At 46.4% G+C, this 27,184-nt stretch overlaps 1 protein-coding gene across 2 annotated transcripts in view; it reads right to left on the bottom strand.

The window, feature by feature from the left end:
* The window catches only part of ano9b (anoctamin 9b), a 123,942-nt gene that overhangs the window by 79,730 nt on the left and 17,028 nt on the right, over positions 1–27,184 (bottom strand). The window contains exon 1 of one of the 2 annotated variants that reach the window (XM_067993754.1): positions 4,471–4,979. The exons of the other annotated variant lie outside the window; for it this stretch is intronic. Within the exon in view, the coding sequence (XP_067849855.1) occupies positions 4,471–4,479 (9 nt within the window). The 5' untranslated portion in view covers positions 4,480–4,979. Of the gene's footprint in view, positions 1–4,470; positions 4,980–27,184 lie in introns of those variants that run through there. 2 annotated transcript variants of the gene reach the window in all.

Genomic DNA, 27,184 nt, shown 5'->3' with positions numbered 1-27,184 from the left:
CACCAGTTACACACCCCACCTGATTTTCTTTTGGCTTTGGTGGAAAGGAAAATCGGACGGGGTGTATAACGGCAGCTGGTCCACTACCGCCCATCTTACACCCCCACCGAAGCTGGTTGCGCCCATTGTATCCCACGGAGTATTGATCTGAGGCTACACCTATCCCTGCATCCACTCATCCCATTCCCAACCAAATATTTAAACAAGCTCCTTTAGACACATCATGAGCTACTTTACCTGGGAGTCTGTTCCACATATCCTTTTTTTTATATTCGTTCACGGGATGTGGGCGTCACTGGCAAGGCCGGCATTTATTGCCCATCCCTAATTGCCCTTGAGAAGGTGGTGGTGAGCCGCCTTCTTGAACTGCTGCAGTCCGTGTGGTGACGGTTCTCCCACAGTGCTGTTAGGAAGGGAGTTCCAGGATTTTGACCCAGCGACAATGAAGGAACGGCGATATATTTCCAAGTCGGGATGGTGTGTGACTTGGAGGGGAACGTGCAGGTGGTGTTGTTCCCATGCGCCTGCTGCCCTTGTCCTTCTAGGTGGTAGAGGTCGCGGGTTTGGGAGGTGCTGTCGAAGAAGCCTTGGCGAGTTGCTGCAGTGCATCCTGTGGATGGTGCACACTGCAGCCACAGTGCGCCGGTGGTGAAGAGAGTGAATGTTTAGGGTGGTGGCTGGGGTGCCAATCAAGCGGGCTGCTTTATCTTGGATGGTGTCGAGCTTCTTGAGTGTTGTTGGAGCTGCACTCATCCAAGCAAGTGGAGAGTATTCCATCACACTCCTGACCTGTGCCTTGTAGATGGTGGAAAGGCTTTGGGGAGTCAGGAGGTGAGTCACTCGCCGCAGAATACCCAGCCTCTGACCTGCTCTCGTAGCCACAGTATTTATATGGCTGGTCCAGTTAAGTTTCTGGTCAATGGTGACCCCCAGGATGTTGATGGTGGGGGATTTGGCGATGGTAATGCCGTTGAATGTCAAGGGGAGGTGGTTAGACTCTCTCTTGTTGGAGATGGTCATTGCCTGGCACTTATCTGGCGTGAATGTTACTTGCCACTTATCAGCCCAAGCCTGGATGTTGTCCAGGTCTTGCTGCATGCGGGCTCGGACTGCTTCATTATCTGAGGGGTTGCGAATGGAACTGAACACTGTGCAGTCATCAGCGAACATCCCCATTTCTGACCTTATGATGGAGGGAAGGTCATTGATGAAGCAGCTGAAGATGGTTGGGCCTAGGACACTGCCCTGAGGAACTCCTGCAGCAATGCCCTGGGGCTGAGATGCTTGGCCTCCAACAACCACTACCATCTTCCTTTGTGCTAGGTATGACTCCAGCCACTGGAGAGTTTTCCCCCTGATTCCCATTGACTTCAATTTTACTAGGGCTCCTTGGTGCCACACTCGGTCAAATGCTGCCTTGATGTCAAGGGCAGTCACTCTCACCTCACCTCTGGAATTCAGCTCTTTTGTCCATGTTTGGACCAAGGCTGTAATGAGGTCTGGAGCTGAGTGGTCCTGGCGGAACCCAAACTGAGCATCGGTGAGCAGGTTATTGGTGAGTAAGTGCCGCGTGATAGCACCGTCGACGACACCTTCCATCACTTTGCTGATGATTGAGAGTAGACTGATGGGGCGGTAATTGGCCAGATTGGATTTGTCCTGCTTTTTGTGGACAGGACATACCTGGGCAATTTTCCACATTGTCGGGTGGATGCCAGTGTTGGAGCTGTACTGGAACAGCTTGGCTAGAGGCGCAGCTAGTTCTGGAGCACAAGTCTTCAGCACTACAGCTGGGATGTTGTCGGGGCCCATAGCCTTTGCTGTATCCAGTGCACTCAGTCGTTTCTTGATATCACGTGGAGTGAATCGAATTGGCCGAAGACTGGCTTCCGTGATGGTGGGGATATCGGGAGGAGGCTGAGATGGATTATCCACTCGGCACTTCTGGCTGAAGATGGTTGCAAACGCTTCAGCCTTGTCTTTTGCACTCACGTGCTGGACTCCGCCATCGTTGAGAATGGGGATGTTTGCAGAGCCTCCTCCTCCCGTTAGTTGTTTAATTGTCCACCACCATTCACGACTGGATGTGGCAGGACTGCAGAGCTTTGATCTGATCCGTTGGTTGTGGAATCGCTTAGCTCTGTCTATAGCATGTTGCTTCCGCTGTTTAGCATGCATGTAGTCCTGAGTTGTAGCTTCACCAGGTTGGCACCTCATTTTTAGGTACGCCTGGTGCTGCTCCTGGCATGCTCTTCTACACTCCTCATTGAACCAGGGTTGATCCCCTGGCTTGTTAGTAATGGTAGAGTGAGGAATATGCCGGGCCATGAGGTTACAGATTGTGCTGGAATACAATTCTGCTGCTGCTGATGGCCCACAGCGCCTCATGGATGCCCAGTTTTGAGCTGCTAGATCTGTTCTGAATCTATCCCATTTAGCACGGTGGTAGTGCCACACAACACGTTGGATGGTGTCCTCAGTGCGAAGACGGGATTTCATCTCCACGAGGACTGTGCGGTGGTCACTCCTACCAATACTGTCATGGACAGATGCATTTGCGACAGGTAGATTGGTGAGGACGAGGTCAAGTAAGTTTTTCCCTCGTGTTGGTTCGCTCACCACCTGCCGCAGGCCCAGTCTAGCAGCTATGTCCTTCAGGACTCGGCCAGCTCGGTCAGTAGTGGTGCTACCGAGCCACTCTTGGTGATGGACATTGAAGTCCCCCACCCAGAGTACATTTTGTGCCCATGCTACCCTCAGTGCTTCCTCCAAGTGGTGTTCAACATGGAGGAGGACTGATTCATCAGCTGAGGGAGGACGGTAGGTGGTAATCAGCAGGAGGTTTCCTTGCCCATGTTTGACCTGATGCCATGAGATTTCATGGGGTCCAGAGTCAATGTTGAGGACTCCCAGGGCCACTCCCTCCTGATTGTATATCACTGTACCGCCACCTCTGGTGGGTCTGTCCTGCCGGTGGGACAGGACATACCCAGGGATGGTGATGGAAGAGTCTGGGACGTTGGCTGAAAGATATGATTCTGTGAGTATGGCTCTGTCAGGCTGTTGCTTGACTAGTCTGTGGGACATCTCTCCCAATTTTGGCACAAGTCCCCAGATGTTAGTAAGGAGGACCTTGCAGGGTCGACTGGGCTTGGTGTTTTGCCGTTGTCGTGTCCGGTGCCTAGTGGTCCGATGCCGGGTGGTCCGTCCGGTTGGGAATGAAAATTCTCCTGATCTCTATTCTTACTTGAGACTCATTCATTTTAAACCTGTGTCCTCCAGTCCCGTGCTCACAATCTACATCAGCCCGTTTACAGCCACATCGTCCAGGCCCAGCATATTAAAGACTTGAATCATGTTCCCTTTCCATCAGTATTTCTCCAGTGAAAACAAGTGGAGTTCTTTTACAACATATGCTTTGAAATGTGGTTTCTAAAATATTAAGAATACAAATGCTTAATGCAGGCCAAAGAAATCCCTTTATCCAGTATTTTAATGTAAAGAATCTTACAACACCAGGTTACAGTCCAACAATTTTATTTGAAAATAAAATTGTTGGACTATAACCTGGTGTTGTAAGATTCTTTACATTTGTCAACCCCAGTCCATCACCGGCATCTCCACATCACAGTATTTTAATAGAGGTGTTAATTTGTTTATTTAAAATGGATTATTGCAGAAGGTGATCAATAGCTGGACTTGGGCTACCAGTAAGGGTGGTTGAGGCTAGGGCACTGAACTTATTTTTGAAGCTAGATGGAGAGATGGTATTTTGGAAGGATGAAATCAAATGGGCTGAGCAGCCTTCTTTCCCCCCCCCCCCCCCATCAGAAACTATCTTGTGGTTAATGGCCCTGTTAGAAGAGCAGACAGGAGAATTTCGGCTGCATGTTAAGTGTTTCTATCATCATATTCCATGAGGTAGCTTTTTTTTTGGTCCTGCACTCGGCATATTGAATTGCCTGGGCACAGCGAATACAGGAAAACTGGGTGATGAGCCCGGCTGATTTTTCCATCCATTTAAATTAAATGGTGCAAACTCGTACGTGCTCCTCCTCATGCAGTTTTCCGATATTCACTGTGCCCAGGCGCGGGAAAATCTAAACCCAGAAGTCCATTTCCAGGCACTACCGAGTCCCAGACCCTTCCCAACAAATCAGTCCTTTCAAAATAGACCGTCCAAAATTGTCGATGATATTTCAAAAGGGGGCTTCACCCGTGTCCTGGTTGGGATGACAACATTCAAACTAATCTTCGCACTCGACTGCAATTTAATTTTGCTGAACGGCGTTACACTCTTTTCTTTTAAAAAAGAAAAAGTAAAATCGAAACTAGGAGCTGCGATTCCCTCTCGGTGCAATGGGTTCAAAGAACCTGTCACACCCTTAAATGTTCCTCCTTAAAACTTTACAAACTCGGAGTCCTGTGTTAAAGAGGTGGTTCAGGGAGACGGAAATATCTCCCTCTTACCTGCTCCATGGTCACTGACTGCAATCTCGCACGACGGAAGGATCTCCCGAATATTTCCAAAGTTATACTTCGGTTTGGATTCTGCCAACAGCCAAGCCAGTTCCGTGTCACTGGTAACACGAAGGAGCCTTCCTCGGTGCCCAGTCAGGAGTCACCATCAGCCCCTATCTTGGGGCTATCTCTCTCTCTCTCTCTGTGCCCAAATAGCCTCGGAGCGGTGCTGGTCACTGTGGGGAGCCTCACAAATTACACTGGAGAAATACCAAATAGGCATTTAGCCTCCCCCAAATCTCAACTACGACTTCCTCATTCCAGACTCTCTCACAGGTAGTAATCTGATGTCACACTCTGATCCCAGTGCTTTTCCATTTCTGCTGGAGGTTTCGCAAATCCCCCTCTAGGCACCAGTTAGAATTGCTGGTGAAATCAACAGCTGTTTTGTAACGTTGAGGATTTCCCCAGAAATAACCAGGAAATCATCACCAGCCATTCACCATCGTGCCGATCAGAGAAATTCTGACACCCTCTCCCGCCGTTACGAATTTGGGTCCATCGCAGATACCTACTCGGGCTCAGTGGTGTCAGCCGCTCCCCTGAGCTTCTTAACAGATGTTGACTCGCACAGTCCCGTATCTACTAGTGCGGGTAGTGGGACCACAAAGGGTAGGAATGAAACTCCCTTGTGTCCTAGACCGGATCTCAAGTGTTTTTATACACATGTATGTGAATCTGACTGAGTCTGTATCCATATGTATATTGTAAACAATTTTACAACACCAAGTTATAGTCCAGCAATTTTATTTTAAATTCACAAGTTTTCGGAGGCTTCCTCCTTCCACATCGTTCACCTGAGGAAGGAGGTAGCCTCCGAAAGCTTGTGAATTTAAAATAAAATTGCTGGACTATAACTTGGTGTTGTAAAATTGTTTACAATTGTCAACCCCAGTCCATCACCGGCATCTCCACTCCATATGTATAAACACAGACACACCGTGGACATCATTTCATGCTCAGCAGAAGATAGAGAGATCCCCAATGTTACAGCCCCTATTGCAGCATTTGTTTACATGTGCAATTTGTCTTCAGAGAATCAGAAACTTACGGCACAGAAGAAGGCCATTCGGCCCATCGTGTCCGTGTGGGGTGAAAAAGAGCTATCCAGCTTAATCCCACTTTCCAGCACTTGGTCCATAGCCCTTGTAGGTTATGGCACTTCAAGTGCACATCCAGCTACTTTTGAAATGAGTTGAGGGTTTCTGCCTCGACCACCCTTTCAGGCAGTGAGTTCCAGACCCCCACCACCCTCTGGGTGAAAAAAAATTCTCTTCAGCTCCCCTGTAATCCTTCTACCAATCACTTTAAATCTATGCCCCCTGGTCACTGACCTCTCTGCTAAGGGAAATAGGTCCTCCCTATCCACTCTATCTAGTCCAGTCATAATTTTATATACCTCAATTAAATCTCCCCTCGGCCTCCTTTGTTCGAAAGAAAACAACCGCAGCCTATCCAATCTTTGCTCATAGCTAAAATTCTCCAGCCCTGGTAACATCCTCGTAAATCTCCTCTGTACCCTCTCTAGTGCAATCACATCTTTCCTGTAATGTGGTGACCAGAACTGTACGCAGTTCTCAAGTTGTGGCCTAACCAATGTTTTATACAGTTCTAGCATAACCTCCCTGCTCTTATATTCTATGCCTCAGCTAATAAAGGAAAGTATCCCGTATGCTTTTTTAACCACCTTATCTACCTGTCCTGCTATCTTCAGGGATCTGTGGCCATGCACTCCAAGGTCCCCTTGTTCCTCTACACCTCTCAGTATCCTCCCATTTATTGTGTACTCCCTTGTCTTGTTTGCCCTCCCCAAATGCATTACCTCACACTTCTCTGGATTGAATTCCATTTGCCATTTTTCTGCCCACCTGACCAGTTCATTGATATCTTCCTGCAGTCTACAGCTTTCCTCCTCACTATCAACCACACAGCCAATTTTTATATCATCTGCAAACTTCTAGATCGAGGCCCCCAACAGTCAAGTCTAAATCATTAATATATACTACAAAAAGCAAGGGACCTTGTACTGAGCCTTCCAGTCGCAAAAACACCAGTCAAGCATTACCCTTTGCTTCCTGCCACTGAGCCAATTTTGGGTCCAACTAACCACTTTCCCTTGAATCCCATGGGCTTTTACTTTTTTGACCAGTCTGTCATGCGGGACCTTGCCAAAAGCCTTGCTAAAATCCATGTAGACTACATCAAACACGTTACCCTCATCGACCCTCCTTGTTACCTGCTCTAAAAGTTCAATCAAGTTAGTCAGACACAACATTCCATTAACAAATCCATGCTGACTGTCCTTGATTAACCCATGCCTTTCTAAATGACAATTTATGCTGTCCCTCAGAATCGATTCCAATAATTTGCCCACCACCAAGGTTGGACTGACTGGCCTATAATTAATCGGTCTATCTCTTTCTCCATTTTTAAACAATGGTACAACTTTAGCAGTCCTCCAATCCTCCGGCACCACACCTGTAGCTGGGGAGGATTGGAAAATGATGGTCAGAGCCTCTGTTATTTGCTCGCTTACTTCTCTTAACAGCCTGGGATACATTTCATCTGGGCCTGGCAATTTATCTACTTTCAAAGATGCTAAACCCCTTAATACTTCCTCTCTCACTATGTTTATCCCATCCAATATTTCACACTCCTTAACTACAATCTCTGCATCGTCCCCCTCTTTTGTGAAGACAGACGCAAAGTGTTCATTAAGAACCATACCCACATCTTTCGCCTCCACATTTAGAGACCAAAAAGGTAACCTAATAGGCCCTACCCTTTCCTTAGTTATCCTCTTGTTCTTTATATATTTATAAAACATTTTTGGGTTTTCCTTAATTTTACTGGCCAGTATTTTTTCATGCCCTCTTTGTTTTCCTAATTTCTTTTTTAATTTCACCCCTGCACTTTCTATACTCCTCTAGGCTTTCTGCAGTATTGAGCTCTTGGGGCCTGATTTTAGCAGGCCTGCGGGTTTCCGGCGGGTTGGGTTTCGGGAGCGTGGTCAACACGCTCGGAGAAATTAGTGGGTTGCCCGCGCGATCGTAGCAGGCAACACACTAATAGGAATCAATTACCTGATCCTCCGGGGTCCGCAGCGCTGGCCTACGCGTCGGGCGGGCTGCGCATGCGCAGTACGATCTGTCAGCTGGAGGCTCTCTAGTTAAAGGGGCAGTCCTCCACTGACAGATGCTGCAACCAATGGAACAAATTGCAGCATGGAGCAGCCCAGGGGGAAGGCTGCTCCCAGTTTAATGATGCCTCACCCCAGGTATCATCAGATGGGGTGAGGAGGAGGGGGAGGACAGAGATCTTCCACCCGGCGGGCGGGAGGAAGCGGCCTGCCTCTGCCACCAAGAAGGCCTGGCTCGAGGTGGCAGAGGGGGTCACCTGCGCCACCAACATATGGCCCACCTGCATACAGTGCAGGAGGCCCTGCAATGACCGCAGTAGGTCAGCCACAGTGAGAACACGAAGTCTTTCCCCTACACTCCGTCTGCCACAACACTGCCCCCATCCCACATCTCCTTCGGCACCGCCAACACTACTCTGTCACATCACCCTTCATACCCACTCAAACCCTATCCTCATCTTACCTCCACCTACTCACCTCGCCAGTACTCATCCTGCCACTAACACGCAACCCAATCCTCATACAATCTCATTGCTCCATCCCATACTCACCCTCTCGTGCATCTCCCTCACGGCCAGCCTCACTCAACCTGCCACCACCTGTGCTGCAGCCACAGGGCATGCATCACATATGTGCAGTAGGCAGCGTAAGGCAAACGTGTCGTGAGCATGAAGGGGGTGCACAAGGGTGTCTGAGGGTTTGTCATGGGTGTTACCTATATTGAATTTCAGAGCAACAAACAGCACACATTATATTGACACCACCACTGCCATGTCTCCGCGAATCCTGTCCGCTGTGTCCAATAATGCCCGCTCCTGGGTATCACTATGAGGACCCACCACTGATGCCACCCATCGTGTTACTGCAGAGTAGGTGCAGGTGTATTTGCAGGGCTCGTCCGCGCAGACGACTGAGAGACATCGGCGGTGTAGCCGGCTGCACCCTGGAAGGATGCGGAGGAGAAGTTGTGGAGGGCAGTGGTGACTTTGACAGCGACAGGTAAGCAGTTGGTGCTGGGGCCAGCCAGGAGCAGCTCCGCATGAAAGAGGCTGCAGATCTCCACGACTACATGTCGAGCGAATCTGCGCCTCCCTGTGCACTGCTGCTCGGAGAGGTCCGGGGAGCTGCGCCTCGGTCTGTGGACCCTGTGGCGAGGGTAGTGCCCTCTGCGATGCGTCTCTCTCTGCGGTAGCCCTCCCTCCTGCTGTGCAGGTGGGCGTGCAACAACACCGTGTTGGGGGGCTCCACGTCTCTGCGGCGGACGGCGTGGACTGCGAGGCTGCTGGGGCTGGTCATGCTGTTCGTCCTCCGAGGGTGTCCACACACCACCCATCTGGCAGGTGTTGGTCTGAGGGGTTGTGCAGGGTAGGTGAGTGGTTCCTCGGACTGGGGCTGCGGTTTCGTGTCGGTCTGTCCTCTGGCTTGGCGGGGGGTGGTGGGGGGCAGGGGTTGCCCTATGTGACGCGGTGGCCTCCTGCGTGGGTGAGGGCTCTCCCCCGTGGAGTGCACCTTGGCACCTGCCACAGGCTACTGGCTGCAACACGCCTGGTTGGAGAGAGACTGTTTCCCCCAGTGTGTGAAACTCACTGCCTTGAACCTAAAATCCCACACTTCCTCTTTTGACAGCTGATTCAGCTCATTAACTGACCTCAACAAGCAAGGTAAGTACACTCAAGTGGAACCCCGCTGGCTTTAATTGCCTGCGGGATTCCCAGCAGCGGGGCTTGCGCGCGCAGCCCCGCACGTCAGCGCGGTATCCAGAAGTGGCCGGGATTTCGTCGCGATCCGGTCACGCCGGAAACCCGACGCCAAAATCGAGCCCTTGGTGTCTGACATAAGCTTCCCTTTTTTGCCTTATCTTACCCTATATACTCCTTGTCATCCAAGGGGCTCTAGATTTGGCAGTCCCACCCTTTTTCTTTGTGGGAATATGTTAGCTCTGAACTCCTTGAATCTCCCCCTTGAATGCCTCCCACTGCTCTGACATTGATTTACCTTCAAATAGCTGTTTCCAGTCCACTTTTGCTAAATCACTTCTCAGCTTAGTAAAATTGGCCTTCCCCCAATTTAGAACTTTTACTCCTGTTCTTTCTGTCTTTTTCCATAACTATGCTAAAACTAACTGAATTATGATCACTACCACCAAAATGCTCTCCCACTGACACTCCTTCCACCTGCCCAGCTTCATTCCCTAAAACTAAGTCCAGAACTGCCTCTTATTGGGCTGGCTAAAAAAAGTTCTCCTGAATGCAAATTTAGAATTCTGCACCCTCTATATCCTTTGCACTGATTGTATCCCAGTTAATATTAGGGTAGTTAAAATCCCCTACTATTACTGCCCTATTGTTTTTGCACCAGAAATTTGCATACATATTTGCTCTTCTATCTCCCTCTGACTGTTTGGGGGTCTATAGTATACTCCCAGCAGTGTGACTGCCCCTTTTTTGTTCTTTAGCTCAACCCAGATGGCTTCATTTGATGATCCCTCCTCACAAGCCGTAATTGTTTTTTTAACCAATATTGCAACCCCCCCCCTCCTCCTTTTTAACCCCTTCTCTATCTCGTCTGAAAACCCTGTAACCAGGAACGTTGAGCTGCCATTCCTGCCATGTTTCTGTAATAGCTAAGATATCGTACTTCCTCTTGTCTATCTGTGCCCTTAGCTCATCTGTCTTATTCACTATACGTCTTGCATTGAGGTATATATCATTAAACACTGCCAAACTCCTTTGTTGTCTAGTTTCTAACCTTTGTTTCCTCTGCCTTCCAAACTCACTTACTAATTTTCTGCCTTCCATTTCCAGCACTGCTCTCTCCCTTCTGAATCCATGCTTGGGTTCCCAACCCCCTGCCAAGCTAGTTTAAACCCTCCCCAATAACACTAGCAAACCTCCCCGCAAGGATATTGGTCCCGGCCCTGTTGAGGTGCAACCCGTCCGGCTTGTACAGGTCCCACCTCCCCCAGAACCGATGCCAATGCCCCAGGAATGTAAAGCCCTCCCTCTTGCACCATCTCTCCAGCCACGCATTCATCTTCTCTATCCTCCTATTTCTACACTCACTAGCGCTCGCATCTTGGGGTCATTTTGTTATGGAAGAAACTTTTTGAAAGAGCAGGCTGTATCACACTGTCATTCAATACGAAGACGGACCAAGTTAACACTAGGTGTAACGACATTCGGTCTGATCTGATCTGTAAGGTGCTTTACTAAATCAACAGTAGGCGAAACATGTAGAGCACTGAGTATAATGAGACACACTTTGTACAATCAGTATAACTTCTGTTTGCATACTATAATAAAAATAAAGAACACACATACGCTTGCTTGCTTGTTTTAGTGGGTCTCTCTGTGCTCTTCCCTGCCAGAACAGCAGTTCACTCTCTTAGGGCTTGGCTGCCGTTTTGGCATCTGGGTCCTGGTTTTTACATAGGAACTAGAGTAGCCCATTCAGCTCCTCGAGCCTATCCTTCCATTCAGATAGATAATGGCTGACCTTTACCTCAACTCCATTTACCCTGATACCAATAAAAATCTATCTAGTCTTGAAAATTTAAATTGTCACAGCATCCACAGCCTTTTGGGGAGACAGAGTTCCAAAATTGCACTTCCCAAAACTCAGAAATGTAGCAAACAGTGAGGAGGATAGTAACCGACTTCAGGAGGACATAGAGAGACTGGTGAAACGGGCAGACACATGGCAGATGAAATTTAACGCAGAGAAGTGTGAAGTGATTCATTTTGGTAGGAAGAATGAGGAGAGGCAATATAAACTAAATGGTACAATTTTAAAGGGTGTGCAGGAACAGAGAGACCTGGGGGTACAAGTCTTTGAAGGTGGCAGGACAAGTTGAGAAGGCTGTTTAAAAGGCATAAGGGATCCTTGGCTTTATAAATAGAGGCATAGAGTACAAAAGCAAGAAAATTAAGCTAAACCTTTAAAAAACACTGATTAGGTCCCATTTGGAGTGTTGTGTTCAATTCTGGATGTCGCATTAAGGGCTTAGAGAGGGTGCAGAAGAGATTTATTAGAATAGTACCAGGGATGAAAGACTTCAGTTACATGAAAAGACTATAGAATCTGGGCTTGTACTCCTTAGAGCAGAGAAGGTTAAAGGGAGATTTGATAAAGGTGTTCAAAATCATTAAGGGTTTTGAAAGAGTAAATAAGGAGAAACTGTTTCCAGCGGCAGAAGGGTCAGTAATCAGAGGACACAGATTTAAGGTAATTGAGAAATGAATCAGAGGTGACAAGAGGAAAACATTTTTTACACAGCAAGTTGTTATGGTCTGGAATGCACTGGCTAAAAGGGTGGTGGAAGCTGATTCAATAATAACTTTCAAAAGGGAAATTGATAAATATTTGAAGTGGAAAAATTTGCAGGGCTGTGTGGAAAGAGCAGGGGATTGAGACTAATTGGATAGCTCTTTCAAAGAGCCAGCACAGGTACAATGAGCCAAATGGCCTCCTTCTGTGCTGTACGATTCTATGATTCTAACACCACTTGTCACATCTTACCAATTGTAAACAATTTTACAACACCAAGTTATAGTCCAGCAATTTTATTTTAAATTCACAAGCTTTCGGAGATTTTCTCCTTCCTCAGGCAAATGTTTCAAGATCTCCTTGAAGCCTACTCTTACCAAATAGAGTATGTTCCCTTTATTCTTACTTTGTCTCCTACCTCCCAACCAATTACCAACCCATATCACAAGGTTACTTCCAATTCTGCATGCTTTCATTTTTGCTAATAATCTGTTGTGTGGAACCTTATCAAATGCCTTCTGGAAATCCACATATATAACATCCATAGACACTCCCTTATCCACCATGTTAGCAACCGCCTCAAAAAATTCAGTTAGATTAGTCAGATATGACCTACCCTTCACAAATCTATGCTGACTTTCTTTGATCAGCTCATACTTGTCCAAGTACTCTGTCCCTCTGATAGACTCCAGTAATTCCCCATAACTGATGTTAAACTGTGTAATGTAATAATAATGTTCTTTGGCTTTTCTGATAGGACAATTTGGGCACACATTATTGACCAGCCAGCTTGTTTCAGTAATGGAACTTGAAGGGGTCAATCATTCAAAACTTCCTGCTCCTGGGCCTGTCCAAGGTGGCTATCCACAGGTCCAGGTTAGACATGGCCCGTGGGGGCGGTTACTCTGACTGTCTGCCTCTCTTCCACGGAATTCTCCGCGCCCGGGTGGCCCTGGAGAGGGAGCACGTGGTGTCTGCCGGTACGCTTGAGGCTTTCCGCGACGGGTGGGCACCGCAGGGACTGGAGTGCATCCTGGACCGAGATAATAAAATTATAATTTGAACACTTATTTTGGTTTTTTTTTGTTTTTTCTGCACATAAATACACCCTAACCCCCCTTCTTATAAAAGGGGGGCCTAAAACACAAAGAAGAAAAAAAAATAATTCAAAACTCCAGTAAAATCCTCCCCCACCTGTAGATTTACTGTTTGCTTAGTTGGAAGGTCACATTCAATTTTGTTTGACAGACGTCCCTGCTTACCCAATTACAAGCAATTTAAGTGTGGTTGGCTGAGCCCAAACTCAGACACTCCCCCGTAAAATACAAAGATAAGAAATTTAACTGCATAAAGGCATAGTTTTCCAGCCTGTGGAGCTCGTATGCTTCAGAGTTTGCCCACTATACAACTCTCCATTACAGCTTACACAGGATAGGTCACCTGCAGCCAAGGCTGGAGTGAGGGGAAAGTGTTTCACTTGAACACTACGTTTAGTCTTATCATCCCAATTGCAGCATAGGCTTGTATTTACCTTTACTATTGGTAGTAATTTGCTTATCAATGAGAAACCAACAAGGGTACTTCTGTATAAATTATCAACTTTGATTGCACCTTTGAATCTGTCTCTACTTTATAAATTGGTCATTAATCCTTGTTACCAACGAGCTTCTGCTTAGGCGCCAGAACAAAGAGATATAAAAACAAGGATTCATCACAACTATGTTGAGCTGTTAGAACATTTATAGGTAGCCCACCTATCAAATAAACATGTACTGTGATCCCCTCACCCCTCTCGTCCCCTCCTTTTTTCTGCTCCACTCTCTCCATGCCCTTCCCATCTCCCTCTTTTTTTTGCCTCCATCGCCGTGTCCCCCACGATGAAGTTAAAATCATTCACCAGCACTCCTGCCCGGTCCACTAAGTACCCAAGGGCAAAATAGACTGTAGACATCCCCACCCCTACCAAGACAAATTTCCTATTGTCCCTTACACCAACCCTCCTTTTGCATCTTCCTCATTTGTCCTCATGCATTCTTTTGCTCCATACCTTCTATCTTCTCTCTCCCTCCTCTCCGCCCCTTCCTTTCCCCATCTTCTCTCTCCCTTCCCTCCCTCTGAGCTTGCTTTACTTACCCTCCCCTTTCCTCCCCCACCTTTCTCCTCCTATACCCGCTTTCGTTCCACTCCTATTCAACCTCTTCCCAGGTTTCACAACTTCTCAGTCCTGAAAGAACGGAAATACTCAGTACGTTTCCTGCGGAAAGCCTATACCATTGTGGAAGATGAAGCCAATTGGAGGGAAATTTTCTGGAGTAGAGGGAAATTTCCTTGCATCACCTCACCATGAAGTCCACTGGGGTGGCTGTCTTGTTGGCCACAGAAGTGAGGGTTGTACCTACCGAAGGCACCGGGGGATCCACCACCTCACTGGAGATAGGCTTGGGGGCTCACAATTCTCTTCAATGTCAAACACAAACACGTTTCCTGTTCACTCCCAGACCCTGGGATCCAAAGCCAAGGCATTATTCCTTAGCTTCTCCCTTATTCATGGTTCAGGGGCACATGGTATTCAGGTTATTGACCCCCCCCCCCCAAATGATTTGCAGGAGAGGGGGAAGAGTGGAGAGAAGGTGGAAACGAGGGGGAAGAGTAGTGAAGGGCAGTGGGGAAAGGAGAGGATGGAGGGGAGGTGAAGAGAAGGGACAAGAGGGAAGATGGGTAAGGGGAGAAATGTGAAGGAGAAGGAAAAGAAGAGAGGTGAGAGAGACAGGGGTGACAAAGAATGGAGTGGGGAGGTGAGGAGCAGATGACGAGAGTGGGAAAGAGAGATGAGAATGTGAAGGGGAAGAGGAGAGGAGTGGGATAGTGGAGGGGAGGAGAAAGGAAGAGAAGGGAAATGTGAGGGGGCACCGAGGATGGGAGAGGGGAGGGAGGAGGGGAAGATGGGGATAGAGCATTATGGAGGGGCAGAACAAGGGAGAGGAGAGGATGAATGGGGAGGGGAGGAATGGTTGCATAAGCGAGAGTAGGAATGATGAGGTAGGAGAGAAAAGAGGGGAAGTAGGAGAGGAGGAATGGAGAGAGATTTCTCAGTTTGGAAACCTCAGCATTGTGATTGGGATTTCTGCATGTCAGACACCCAGCCAACCCCACCCCAAACATTTTGTGATTTCCCAACTTCAACATTACTTGTGCTGTCTATTGCCAGAGGCTGTGGTCCATTCAAATAACAGGTTTGGAATATACTAACAATGTCATCAGCCATGATTTTCGGTATGCTTCCAGTGCTGATTAAAATCTGAAGACATTTTTTACCAGCTGCAATCTTACACTTCGAAGGGACCTCCCTCTTTCAAGCCCAACAGTAAACGTTAAGGATAAAGCAGAAGTAAAAAAAACAAAGCAGCCTTATCTAACTGTGAACCATTGTGCATTGGAAATGTCTCCACGAACAGATGTTGTAACACAACAGTCTGCACTTGATCTTAAAGCAGGCCCCAAATCTCCAACAACCAGGCTAGTCCACAACCTCTAACCTGCAGGCAGAGCCCAGAGTGGCTCCAAACCCTGAACTATAGCTAGGCCTCGACACCCAGGTGGGTGCTGACACCACTTTTCAGGAGCAACAACTAATTTCCTCACCTCATCTCGGGCACATAATCTGCTAATATAACTGCTGGGTGCTAATTGCTCATTCACACATGCATGTTGTCTGTCATTGCATCTCTACCCACTTTTTTCTGCCCATTTTGCTCTCCTAACTCATCCCTCCTTTTCTCAGTCTCATACATCTCTCCCTCCTTCCTGTTGCACAGCAACTTGCTTGACGTAATAGTATGCATTGAAATGTAGAATGAACCAATCAAGGATTCATACCTGAACTTCACCAACCAGAAACTATGCCCCACTTTCCCAGGTATGCAACCACTGAGTCTGTTTCTATGCAGCCAGTATTTGGCATGGGGCAGTGCCAGTCGACATACAAATGATATCACCCCAGATAGTGGGGGAAAGGAGCAGGTCTGAGAGTTTTAACTAATGTGAGAGTAGGATACTATATGCAGAGCTGGATACCTATGTGGGTCATGGTGACATTTTCAGACATGTATGCATGTGGTTTCTCCGGAAACAATCAATCTAGCTTTTTCTCCATGATTAAATGAAGAATCATCTTGCTAGTGTCAGCTTGGCTCAGTCAGTATCACCCATATCTCCGTGTGAGAAGGCTGTGGGTTCAAGAGTTTGTCCCACATAATCTCTGCTGACACTCGTAGTAGAGGGTGTGTTGTATTGTGACTGCCGCTGGGTTTTGGACATGTTAAACCGAGACGTCAGTCTGCCTGTCCAGGGGGATGTAAAAGATTGCATGGCATGACCAAAGTATTTGGAACTGGTCAATGGGTCAAACAATTGACCATTCAACTACAAGCATCCTGTGGGAGTGACAGGAACATGTTTATTTGAGAGCTCTGTGTGTTTGGCCAAAGGGCTTGATGGTAATAAATGACCAAATGAGGAGCAGACATAGAGTTTCAGGGGTCAGATCTAAATTGATGGTTAGTGCAGGAGAAGTGTCCTTGTTGGGTTGTCATTGATGTGAAGTTAATTATGGGAAATACGAGTTCACATTGTATAATGCTACAACAAGGAAGATAGGACTGTGTAGTGGGGTTAGAAGGCTGTGCAGAATTGAACAAGGGCAGGCAAACAAATTAAAAGCTATTCCATGTATCCTTAAAACTAAAGCAAAATACTGCGGTTGCTGGAAATCTGAAATAAAAACAGAAAAAGCTGGAAATACCCAGCAGATCAGGCAGAATCTGTGGAAAGAGAAACATAGTTAACAGGCTCGATTTTCGCACCCACGAGCGGGTGCGTTCACGGGGGGGGGGGGGGGCTGCGAAAATCGGGGATTCCCGGGGCAGGTCGGTCTGGAGCCCGGCTCCAACCCGCCCACTTCCGGGTTCCCCAGTCACGCGCTGACATGCGCGCTCAGCCCGCGCATGTGGGACTCCCGCCGGCAATTAAAGCCAGCGGGGTGCCACTTAAAGTACTCATTAAGGTATTTCAGGTCATTTACAGACCTGATTAACATAACATTTTAGGAGGGGTGGGATTTTGCAATGAACTGAGACTGTTTCCCGTACTGGGGAAAACAGTCCCAGTTCAAATGGACGTGTTGCAGCCATCAGCCTGTGGCAGCTGCAGGGGTCCATTTGACAGGTGGTGGGGGGAGACCCTCACTCATTGCAGGAGGCCACTCTGTCACTTTGGACAAAGTTTGGCCTCCACCACCCTCCTCCGAACAACAAAATTCACAAACTTGCACACTTACCCGGTGTCCAGACACATGTACCTACCTTGCGGACCCCCTCAAATGTACATCTTCCGGATGGGGGCCGTCGTAGCTGCAGTCATGACCTCCTCGGAGGACGAACAGCATCACCAGCCTCGCCGTCCACCTCTGACACGTGGAGCCCCACAACACAGTGCTGTGACACATCCACCTGCACAGCAGGAGGGAGGGCAACCGCAGAGAGAGATGCATCGCAGAAGGCACTACATTCGCCACAGGGTCTACAGACCGAGGCTCAGCTTCCTGGACCTCTCTGAGCAGCAGTGCACACGGAGGCTCAGAGTCACTCGACATGTAGTCATTGACATCTGCAGCCTCCTTCATGCCGAGCTGCTCCTGGCTGGCCCGAGCACCATCTTCTTACCTGTCACTGTCAAAGTCACCACTGCCCTCAACAACTTCTCCTCCGCATCTTTCCAGGGTGCCATCGGGGACATCGCCGACGTCTCTCAGTCGTCTGCACAAAAGAGCCCTGCAAATACACCGACACCCACTCTGCAGTGACACAATGGGTGGCATCAGGTGTGGGTCTTCATAGTGATCCTCAAGAAAGGGCATTATTGCACAAACCAGACAAGATTCGCAAAGACGTGGCAGTAGTGGTGACAATATAATATGTTATGTGAGTTGATCAGAAATTAAATATAGGTAAACATCATGACAAACCCTCAAACACCCTTTTGCATCCCCTTCATGCTCACGACACGTTTGCCTTAAGCTTCCTACTGCACATATGTGATGCATGCCCTGTGGCTGCAGCACAGGTAGTGGCAGGTTGAGTGAGGCTGACCGTGAAAGAGATGCATGAGAGGGTGAGTATGAGATAGAGCCATGAGATTGTATGAGGATTGGGTTGAGTGGTAGTGGTGGGATGAGTACTGGCGAGGTAAGTAAGTGCAGGTAAGATGAGGGTGAGCTTTGAGTGGGTGTGAGGGGTGATGTGACAGAGTAGTGTTGGCAGTGCAGAAGGAGATGTGGGGTGGGGGCGGTGATGTGGCAGACAGAGTGTAGGGGAATGAGTAAGTGTACTCACTTCGGCTGACCTACTTAGGTCATTGCAGCGCCTCCTGCACTGTATGCAGGTGCGTGATATGTTGGTGGTGCTGGTGACCTCCTCTGCCACCTCGAGCCAGGCCTCCTTGGTGGCAGAGGCAGGCTGCTTCCTCCCATCCGTCAGGGGGAAGATTTCTGTCCTCCCCCTCCTCTTCACCCCATCCAATAATACCTGGAGTGAGGCATCATTAACCCTGGGAGCAGCCTTCCCCCTGGGCTGCTCCATGCTGTAATTTTTCCTATTTCCTGCAGCATCAGTCAGTGGAGGACTGCCCCTTTAAATAAATCTCCTCCAGCTGACAGCCTGTGCTGCGCATGTGCAGTCTGCCCGCCGCACAGCTTTCCATCGCGAAACCCGAAAGCACAGGTAAGTGGATCCAATTAGCCTGCGATTCCGTGCAGAGCACCCCGATTTCAATGGGCGCGTTACCCACGCGCCCCGCCGCGAACCCGCCGCTCTCCTAATATCGGGCCCAACGTTTCAGGTTGATGATCTTTCGTCAGAACTGTATCCTTATTTGTATTTAATATTTTAATTCATGTTACCTATAGTTCAATAGCAAAACTGATGGCAATTAGGGAAGCACAGAAGGAGAGAAGGTAGCAGTATAGGAGTTTCCTGCAGTACTGAGGAGTGTTTTTGGAGAAAGAACAAAGTGGATTAACACATGGACACATGGCCACTGGCCAATTTAAAATAGATCACTAATTTCCTTTGCCTCAAAAGTGTTAAATCACCAACAGCAGCAGTTGGCTCCTCCACTTTTGGTTACATTTACCCCACACTCCTTATCTTCAGTCACCAGTGCGCAGAGGAACAAATGGATCTGGAGGACTTCCTGATGTGTCTGCTCCTGCCTCTGGCTAAAACCACCATTCTCAGGTCCAGGATGCCAGGAGAATCACTCTGACAGTTTGCCACTCTTTCAAGGCTTTGTGCGCGCCCGGGTGATCCTTGAACGAGGTCATGCAGTGTCCACCGGTTCGCTTGAAGCCTTCTGCGACCAATGGGCACAACTGGACACCACCTGTATCATCATGAATGATTTAATTGTACACGTTTTAGTTTGATTGGATCATTTGTATTAGTGGGACCCTCCTCTTGATGACGGCACTTGGAGTGACATTTTGTCCTGATGGCATTGAACAAACCCCAGTACCACTCGATTGGTCCAACTCAAAATAGTCGCACAGCAGCTGTTCAATAACATCTGACAACTTTGATTGGGTAGCACATAATTGTTGCTCAATGTCAGAGCTGATTGTCCTCTTGAGGTTTAACTTTGTCTGATGATGTAATTCACCTTAAATGGGGAGTTTGCAGAGAAAGAGGAGCTTCAGTTGATTGTGTGTTTTCTGTTGAAAGTGAGAGCTACTCTATCCTTCCTGAGTTCCTTCTCGCCTTTGGGAGGTGAATTTCTGTTTCTTCTCTTAAAAACATCCCTTCTTTTGATTTGGAAGTTAGTGGCATATAAAAAAACATCTACAAGCTGTATTCTGAAGAAGGCAAACAATACAGGTTTGGAGACTCATTCTCCAGAAAGAGAAAGAAAGACTGTCTGTCTGAATTGTGAGGAGAGTTGGAAAAGGTAATCAAGAAGCAAGTGGGTGAACTTTGGATTTTTGGGACTCCTGGCTTTCTCATTTCACAGATTTCTATGTGTTGTGGCCTAGACAAGAGGGGAAGGAAAGACCATTGTTTATGAACTGATCTGTTTGCTGCTGCTGCTACCAGTGCTGCCCCAGAAGGAGAAAAAGAAAAAGAAAGCTGGAGTTTACTGGGGTATTTTGGGGGCCTTAGTGAGCCTAACAGATGCCTCAGCACACAGGCACTCCCCACCTTTATTATGGTGTGCTTTGTGTAATAAACGCATAGCCTCAGGGCTTGATAATACGGGTCGCCTGCACACCAGCAGTACTGATGCTGAGCATTCCATGTCGGCCCTTCTATCTAAACATTCTTCATGCTTCTCTGCTATTTGAATATTTTGTGAAATAATCTAAATTTTTCCTTTAAATACCTTTTCTAAGATGAAAGAATACCATACCAATCAGGAAATCTGATCTAACGATCATTCCATCTCACATGGAATTTCAATTCAAACTTGGACAAACACCTCCATAAATCTTAGTAATTTAATTTATTACCAGATCTTGGATACCCCCTAGTTATCAGAATAGGTAATGAGGTTGTTACAAGCTTCAGCTCTGCCTTGGATATTCTCTTGGTCATTTCCTTAAGCGGTCGGAGCATCTTGCATTCATAAAAAGAAAAAAAATTGCATTTATATAGTGCCATTTAGGACCTTCCAAAGCCAATTAAATCTTTTGAAGTGTAGTCACTGTTGCAGCGTAGGCAACGTGGCAGCCAATTTGCACACAGCAAGGTCCCACAAACGGCAATGAGATAAATTACCAGATCATCTGTTTCAGCTATGTTGGTTGAAGGATAGATATTGTCCAGGACACTGGTGAGATCTCCCCTGCTCTTCAAATAGTGCCATGGGATCTTCTACATCCACCTGATAGGGTAGATAGGGCCTTGGTTTAACGTCTCATCTGAAAGACGGCACCTCTGACAGTACAGCACTCCCACAGTACTGTACTGGTCAGATTAGATTTTGTGCTCAAGCCTCTGGAGTGGGACTTGAACCCACAACCTTCTGACTCAAGAGAAAAAAGAGTGCTACCACTGAACCACGGCTGGCACTTGAGGAGGAAGAAGAAGAGTGAAGACAGCACTGGGGTGGGGGTGAGGGGTGCGAATCAAATAAGAGTGTGTTCATCTGTTTTGAAAACACATTCCAGTGCTTTACCCAGCTAGTTCTCCTGCCTGGGTGAAGATAATACTCTCCCAACTCCTATTGGTCCTTATTGTAAACACCACTCAAACTGAGATAGTCAAACAGCTCATGCTGCATTTCTTCTCTTCCACCACCCCCGCGCCAACCTTGCCACTCTAGCCTCGCCTCCTTGCCTCAAAGCAAAGGTCTATTGCAAGGAGAACTGCAAAAGTCCAGTTATACCATCTCCAGCTCTCTTTGCAAACCATAGCTGGGATTAAGATCTGAGCCTCCTGTCCCCCATCTAGTTAAGGGGGAATGCCAACCCAATCGGCAGTTAGTTAATGGAGACCCTTCTGATACCTCCTTCGGATTACTTAAAGTTATTGTTGGTAGGCCAAGTGTTAAACTGGTAAATGACAAAGCAGCTTGTTCAGATTCTACCCTTCAGAAAGGAGCAACTAGGAAACAGGATAGAAATGGATACAATGCAGTTGCTCTTGGGACGATAGACTTGCATGTAGGGAGGATTTTAGGACAAGTGACTCAAGCCATTTGTCTTTTAAATTGCTTTGATTGCTATAAATAAGTACCCAATGTTGGAACTATTGATCTGAACCACTCTTCACTGTCCCTTTTTAATAGTACTGCAAATGGACAAAATAGGAGCATAAACTCTACCAAAGGCTCAGCAAGTTACTCCTAAAATCTGAGATGTACAGACCAGAAAAGTCCCAGGTTCCATATGTGGTCTGTGCTGAGTTAGTTGATTGCCAGCTAGGTAGTAGTTGGGTATGACAATGGCCCTTCCACTAACTCCATGCTGAGGGCAAATCAGTCTGGTTTCACATTGCTTAGGCTTTTATTCTTCCTTAGAAGTGCACATTGGATCAAGGTTAACTATACTACCAGTGTGGCTGGCTATGCTGGTAAGTGTGCAGGTTGATCATCACCTGGATCACTTACTAGAGGGAAACTAGAACCTGCGGACTGTCCCTAGTGAGGATTAGGTACCTTGGGAGAACATTAGTGAAAGACTCCACCAGTAGGTGTCAATACCTTTAGTAGAGGGGATGAATGTTGAAGTAACCAAGGTGCTTTGGTCTACTATACTAGCTTGATTCCTGTGCTGTGAGTTCCTGATGTTGAGACCAGGGGCAGTGTGAGGGCCCTGCAACCCGAACAAGTGGATTCAGTCCCCAAAGTGAACCTTTGCACGGGGCCCCCACAAGACAAACACATTCCAGATATTTTGACAATGACACGATAAAATCTATAAATTGGGACATTTCTGTGAGAGGGAGTTTAAAGATAAATGTACACGGCTTTAATTCCATGCATGGTTATTTTCCTACTATTTTGTTGTAAGCGGATCACGTGGGCTTTCCTTTTTGCCTAAAGGGGGAACAGACATGAAATCCAGGAGATAGAGCCCAATGAAAATCTCCCATTTACGGCAGCTTGTGGCAGCATGATAACATTGCAATATGTATCAGTTTGGCTCATAGGATTACGCAGCACAGAAGGAGGTCACTCGGCCCTTTGTGCTTGGCTCATTTGGTAGCATTCTTGCCTCAGTCAGCCCTACTACAGACTCTAGCATGTAATTTAAGCCAACACTATTCAAAGAAGAATAGGAAGCTCTCTGACCAATATTCCTCCCTCAATCAACATCACCAGAAATAGGTTATCTGGTTATTCATTAACTTGCTGGATGCAATTGACTGCAGTGTTTACCTACATAACAGTAACTGCACTTCAAAAGTAATCCAGTGGTTGTAAAGTGTTATGGGAAAGAAGGAGTAAGTTCTTTCTTGCGTGACTCACACATTGATACTTCTTTCAATACTTTCCCTTACGCCCTGCCCCCTCAAACATCCCAATCATATACTATATGTTGGTACAAACTTTAATTATACAGCACCTTCAGATGTTGCAATTCATTCCTTAAGGTTGGCTTTACAATTTCTCAGCTGCTCCAATACACTCCGATTTGTGTTCTGTAAAGCTACTGTTATCCTGCTCAGCCCTCACAGCAATTCTTTTTCCACAATACTTCCAGAGATCAGAGAGTAGAAATTACTGTTGGCAATGATATCATGCAAACGCTATATTAAAGTCCTGTCTCTGCTATTCTAATGGTGATAACCTACTTATTTTAATTCATTAGAGGAGAGGAATTTGATATGAATGTTAAGCATATGATAGCATTACCAACAGTAATTTCTATTTTAATAATTTAAAACTGAGACACAAGCAGCTGGAAATTCCTCCTTGGGTTAATTTTAATCCACAGGCAAAGTGAAGGTTAAGGATAGGAAATTCTAGGGTGAGCACTAACCTACCACGTACTCCATGTCTTACACATAACCTAAAATTTCACCCTGCTGACTCTATTAATAAGAGAGGGTAAAATTCATTTTCGTCAAGGGCGCAAAAGTGACAGTAGCTGATTTGTCAGCTCTTATACACCCCACCTGATCCGGAAGGATGTATAATGGGTAGTCGATCTGCTACTGCCCATTTTGCACCTCTGTCCATGTTGAATTTTATCGTGAGATTCTTTGGATAATTGCAATAGACCTTGTTAGATTCCTGTTAATTGCCAATTAAACTAGGCTTGTGCAAAACTCTTGCCATGTTTAGTGAGTCCCCAGGCCATATCTGAATCTTGGTATTATAGTATTGCCTAAGTTTAAACAGAAGTCCTTGTTACTGTAAATTGTTCACTGGAAATTACAGGTCTTTTCCTATCCTCCTAGCTCTTCGGATCACAGAAGAAATATTACTTTGTCAGACTCTGTGATTTAGGCTATAATCTACGAATCAGGTTTACTAAAAATAGTAACAAAACACTAACAGAAGATCAAAACAGCATTTTGCACTTTGTTACAATGTTTAACTTTTAACTCCTTTGTTCACAAAATAATGAAAGGCACAACATTTCACTGGCTCTCCTAATAACTCTGAACCTGAAACTGCATCAGTAACACAACATTTATGAAATTGAATCTACCCCTTTACTAGCTCATCTTCCCATCAATAGAATTGCTGAACTGATAGAAAGCTGTGGAATATATTTCTCTATAAAGAAAAAAACTGCAGATGCTGTAAACAGTCAGCACCAGTGGAGAAAACAGTTAAGTTAACGTAGTCTCTTCAAATATATGTCTCTGCCTGGGTGTGGTGCTGTCAAATGTCAGAACAGGCCATCTTAGATTTAATAATGAGTACTCAGCCTGAATTAGTCAATATTCTAATGGTAAGGGAACACTTAGCTAACAGTGACCATAATATGATAGAATTCGATATTAGGTTTGAGAGCGAGAAGGGTGAGTCACGAACCAAGGTTTTAAATTGAGGTAAGGCTGACTTTGGAGGGATGAGGCATAAATTGACCACAATAGACTGGGAAGAAAAACAACAGATGAACAGTGGGAGGTGTTTAAAAAAGTATTTGATAGAATACACGACCTGTACATACCCCTGAAGGGCAAGAGCTCTACTTGTGTAATTAAACAACGTTGGTCAACAAGGAAAGGGAGAGCTAGTGTAAAACTAAAAGAAAGGACTTGTACGAAGGCAAAGAACAGTAGAGATCCCGTGGACTGGGAGAGATATAAAGGACAGCAAAGGGATACAAAGAAAGTGGTAAAAGCCGCAAAAAGGGAATACGAGAAAAAGCTTGCGAGGGATATTAAGGACAACACTAATGGTTTTAGAAATATGTTAAGAGAAAGAGGGTGGCTAAGAGTAATGTGGGCCGCTTAATGACAGATGGAGGTGATACTGTAATTGGAAATCAGGAAATGGCAGACTTACTCAATAGCTACTTTGTATCGGTATATCGGTAGAGGATGAGGATAAAATACCAAAGATACAAGGAAAAATAAAAATAAATCAAATCAAGCAACTAACTAGATTCAATACTTGCTTTGGCAGATCAGGCAAAGGTGAATCCAAAGAACTTCTACAAATACATAAAGGGCAAAAGGGTAACTAGGGAGAGAGTAGGGCCTCTTAAGGATCAACAAGGTCATCTATGTGCGGAACCACAAGAGATGGGTGAGATCCTGAATGAATATTTCACATCGGTATTTACGGTTGAGAAAGGCATGGATGTTAGGGAACTTGGGGAAATAAATAGTGATGTCTTGAGGAGTGTACATATTACAGAGAGGGAGGTGCTGGAAGTCTTAACGCGCATCAAGGTAGATAAATCTCCGGGACCTGATGAAATGTATCCCAGGACGTTATGGGAGGTTAGGGAGGAAATTGCGGGTCCCCTAGCAGAGATATTTGAATCATCCACCGCTACAGGTGAGGTGCCTGAAGATTGGAGGGTAGCAAATGTTGTGCCTTTGTTTAAGAAGGGCGGCAGGGAAAAGCCTGGGAACTACAGACCAGTGAGCCTGACATCTGTAGTGGGTAAGTTGTTAGAGGGTATTCTGAGGGACAGAATCTACAGGCATTTGGAGAGGCAGGGACTAATTAGGAACAGTCAGCATGGTTTTGTGAGAGGAAAATCATGTCTCACGAATTTGATTGAGTTTTTTGAAGGGGTAACCAAGAAGATAGATGAGGGCTGTGCAGTAGACGTGGTCTACATGGACTTCAGCAAAGCATTTGACAAGGTACCGCATGGTAGGTTGTTACATAAGGTTAAATCTCATGGGATCCAAGGTGAGGTAGCCAATTGGATACAAAATTGGCTTGACGACAGAAGACAGAGGGTGGTTGTCGAGGGTTGTTTTTCAAACTGGATGCCTGTGTCCAGCGGTGTGCCTCAGGGATCGGTGCTGGGTCCGCTGTTATTTGTTATTTATATTAATGATTTGGATGAGAATTTAGGAGGCATGGTTAGTAAGTTTGCAGATGACACCAAGATTGGTGGCATTGTGGACAGTGAAGAAGGTTATCTAGGATTGCAACGGGATCTTGATAAATTGGGCCAGTGGGCCGATGAATGGCAGATGGAGTTTAATTTAGATAAATGTGAGGTGATGCATTTTGGTAGATCGAATCGGGCCAGGACCTACTCCGTTAATGGTAGGGCGTTGGGGAGAGTTATAGAACAAAGAGATCTAGGAGTACAGATTCATAGCTCCTTGAAAGTGGAGTCACAGGTGGATAGGGTGGTGAAGAAGGCATTCAGCATGCTTGGTTTCATTGGTCAGAACATTGAATGCAGGAGTTGGGATGTCTTGTTGAAGTTGTACAGGGCATTGGTGAGGCCACACTTGGAGTACTGTGTACAGTTCTGGTCACCCTATTATAGAAAGGATATTATTAAACTAGAAAGAGTGCAGAAAAGATTTACTAGGATGCTACCGGGACTTGATGGTTTGACTTACAGGGAGAGGTTAGACAGACTGGGACTTTATTCCCTGGAGAGTAGGAGGTTAAGGGGTGATCTTATAGAAGTCTATAAAATAATGAGGGGCATAGATAAGGTCGATAGTCAAAATCTTTTCCCAAAGGTAGGGGAGTCTATAACGAGGGGGCACAGATTTAAGGTGAGAGGGGAGAGATACAAAAGGATCCAGAGGGGCAATTTTTTCACTCAAAGGGTGGTGAGTGTCTGGAACGAGCTGCCAGAGGCAGTAGTAGAGGCGGGTACAATTTTGTCTTTTAAAAAGCATTTGGACAGTTACATGGGGAAGATGGGTATCGAGGGATATGGGCCAAGTGCAGGCAATTGGGACTAGCTTAGTGGTATAAACTGGGCGACATGGACATGTTGGGCCGAAGGGCCTGTTTCCATGTTGTAACTTCTATGATTCTTCTATGATTCTATGAATACAAGTAAAAGCTTGCCGAGGAGAAACAAATGACATCAAATATAAACAAATCCCCAGGACCCCATGGTTTCCACCCCAGTGTATTAAAAGAAGTAGGAGAGGAAATTGTTGCTGCATTAGTCATGAACTTCCAAAACTCTTTCGATTCAGGGATTGTCCCCTTGGATTGGAAAGTTTCCAATGTCACTTCACTATTTAAGAAGGGTAAGAGAGATAAACTAGGAAATTGTAGGCCTCTTAGTCTAACGTCAGTTGTGGGGAAGTT

The sequence above is a fragment of the Heptranchias perlo genome, chromosome 12 (assembly GCF_035084215.1).
Source record: "Heptranchias perlo isolate sHepPer1 chromosome 12, sHepPer1.hap1, whole genome shotgun sequence".
NCBI lineage: Eukaryota > Metazoa > Chordata > Chondrichthyes > Hexanchiformes > Hexanchidae > Heptranchias > Heptranchias perlo.
The sequence above is the reverse complement of the archived record's forward strand: the minus strand, read 5'-3'. Positions and strand labels throughout refer to the sequence as shown.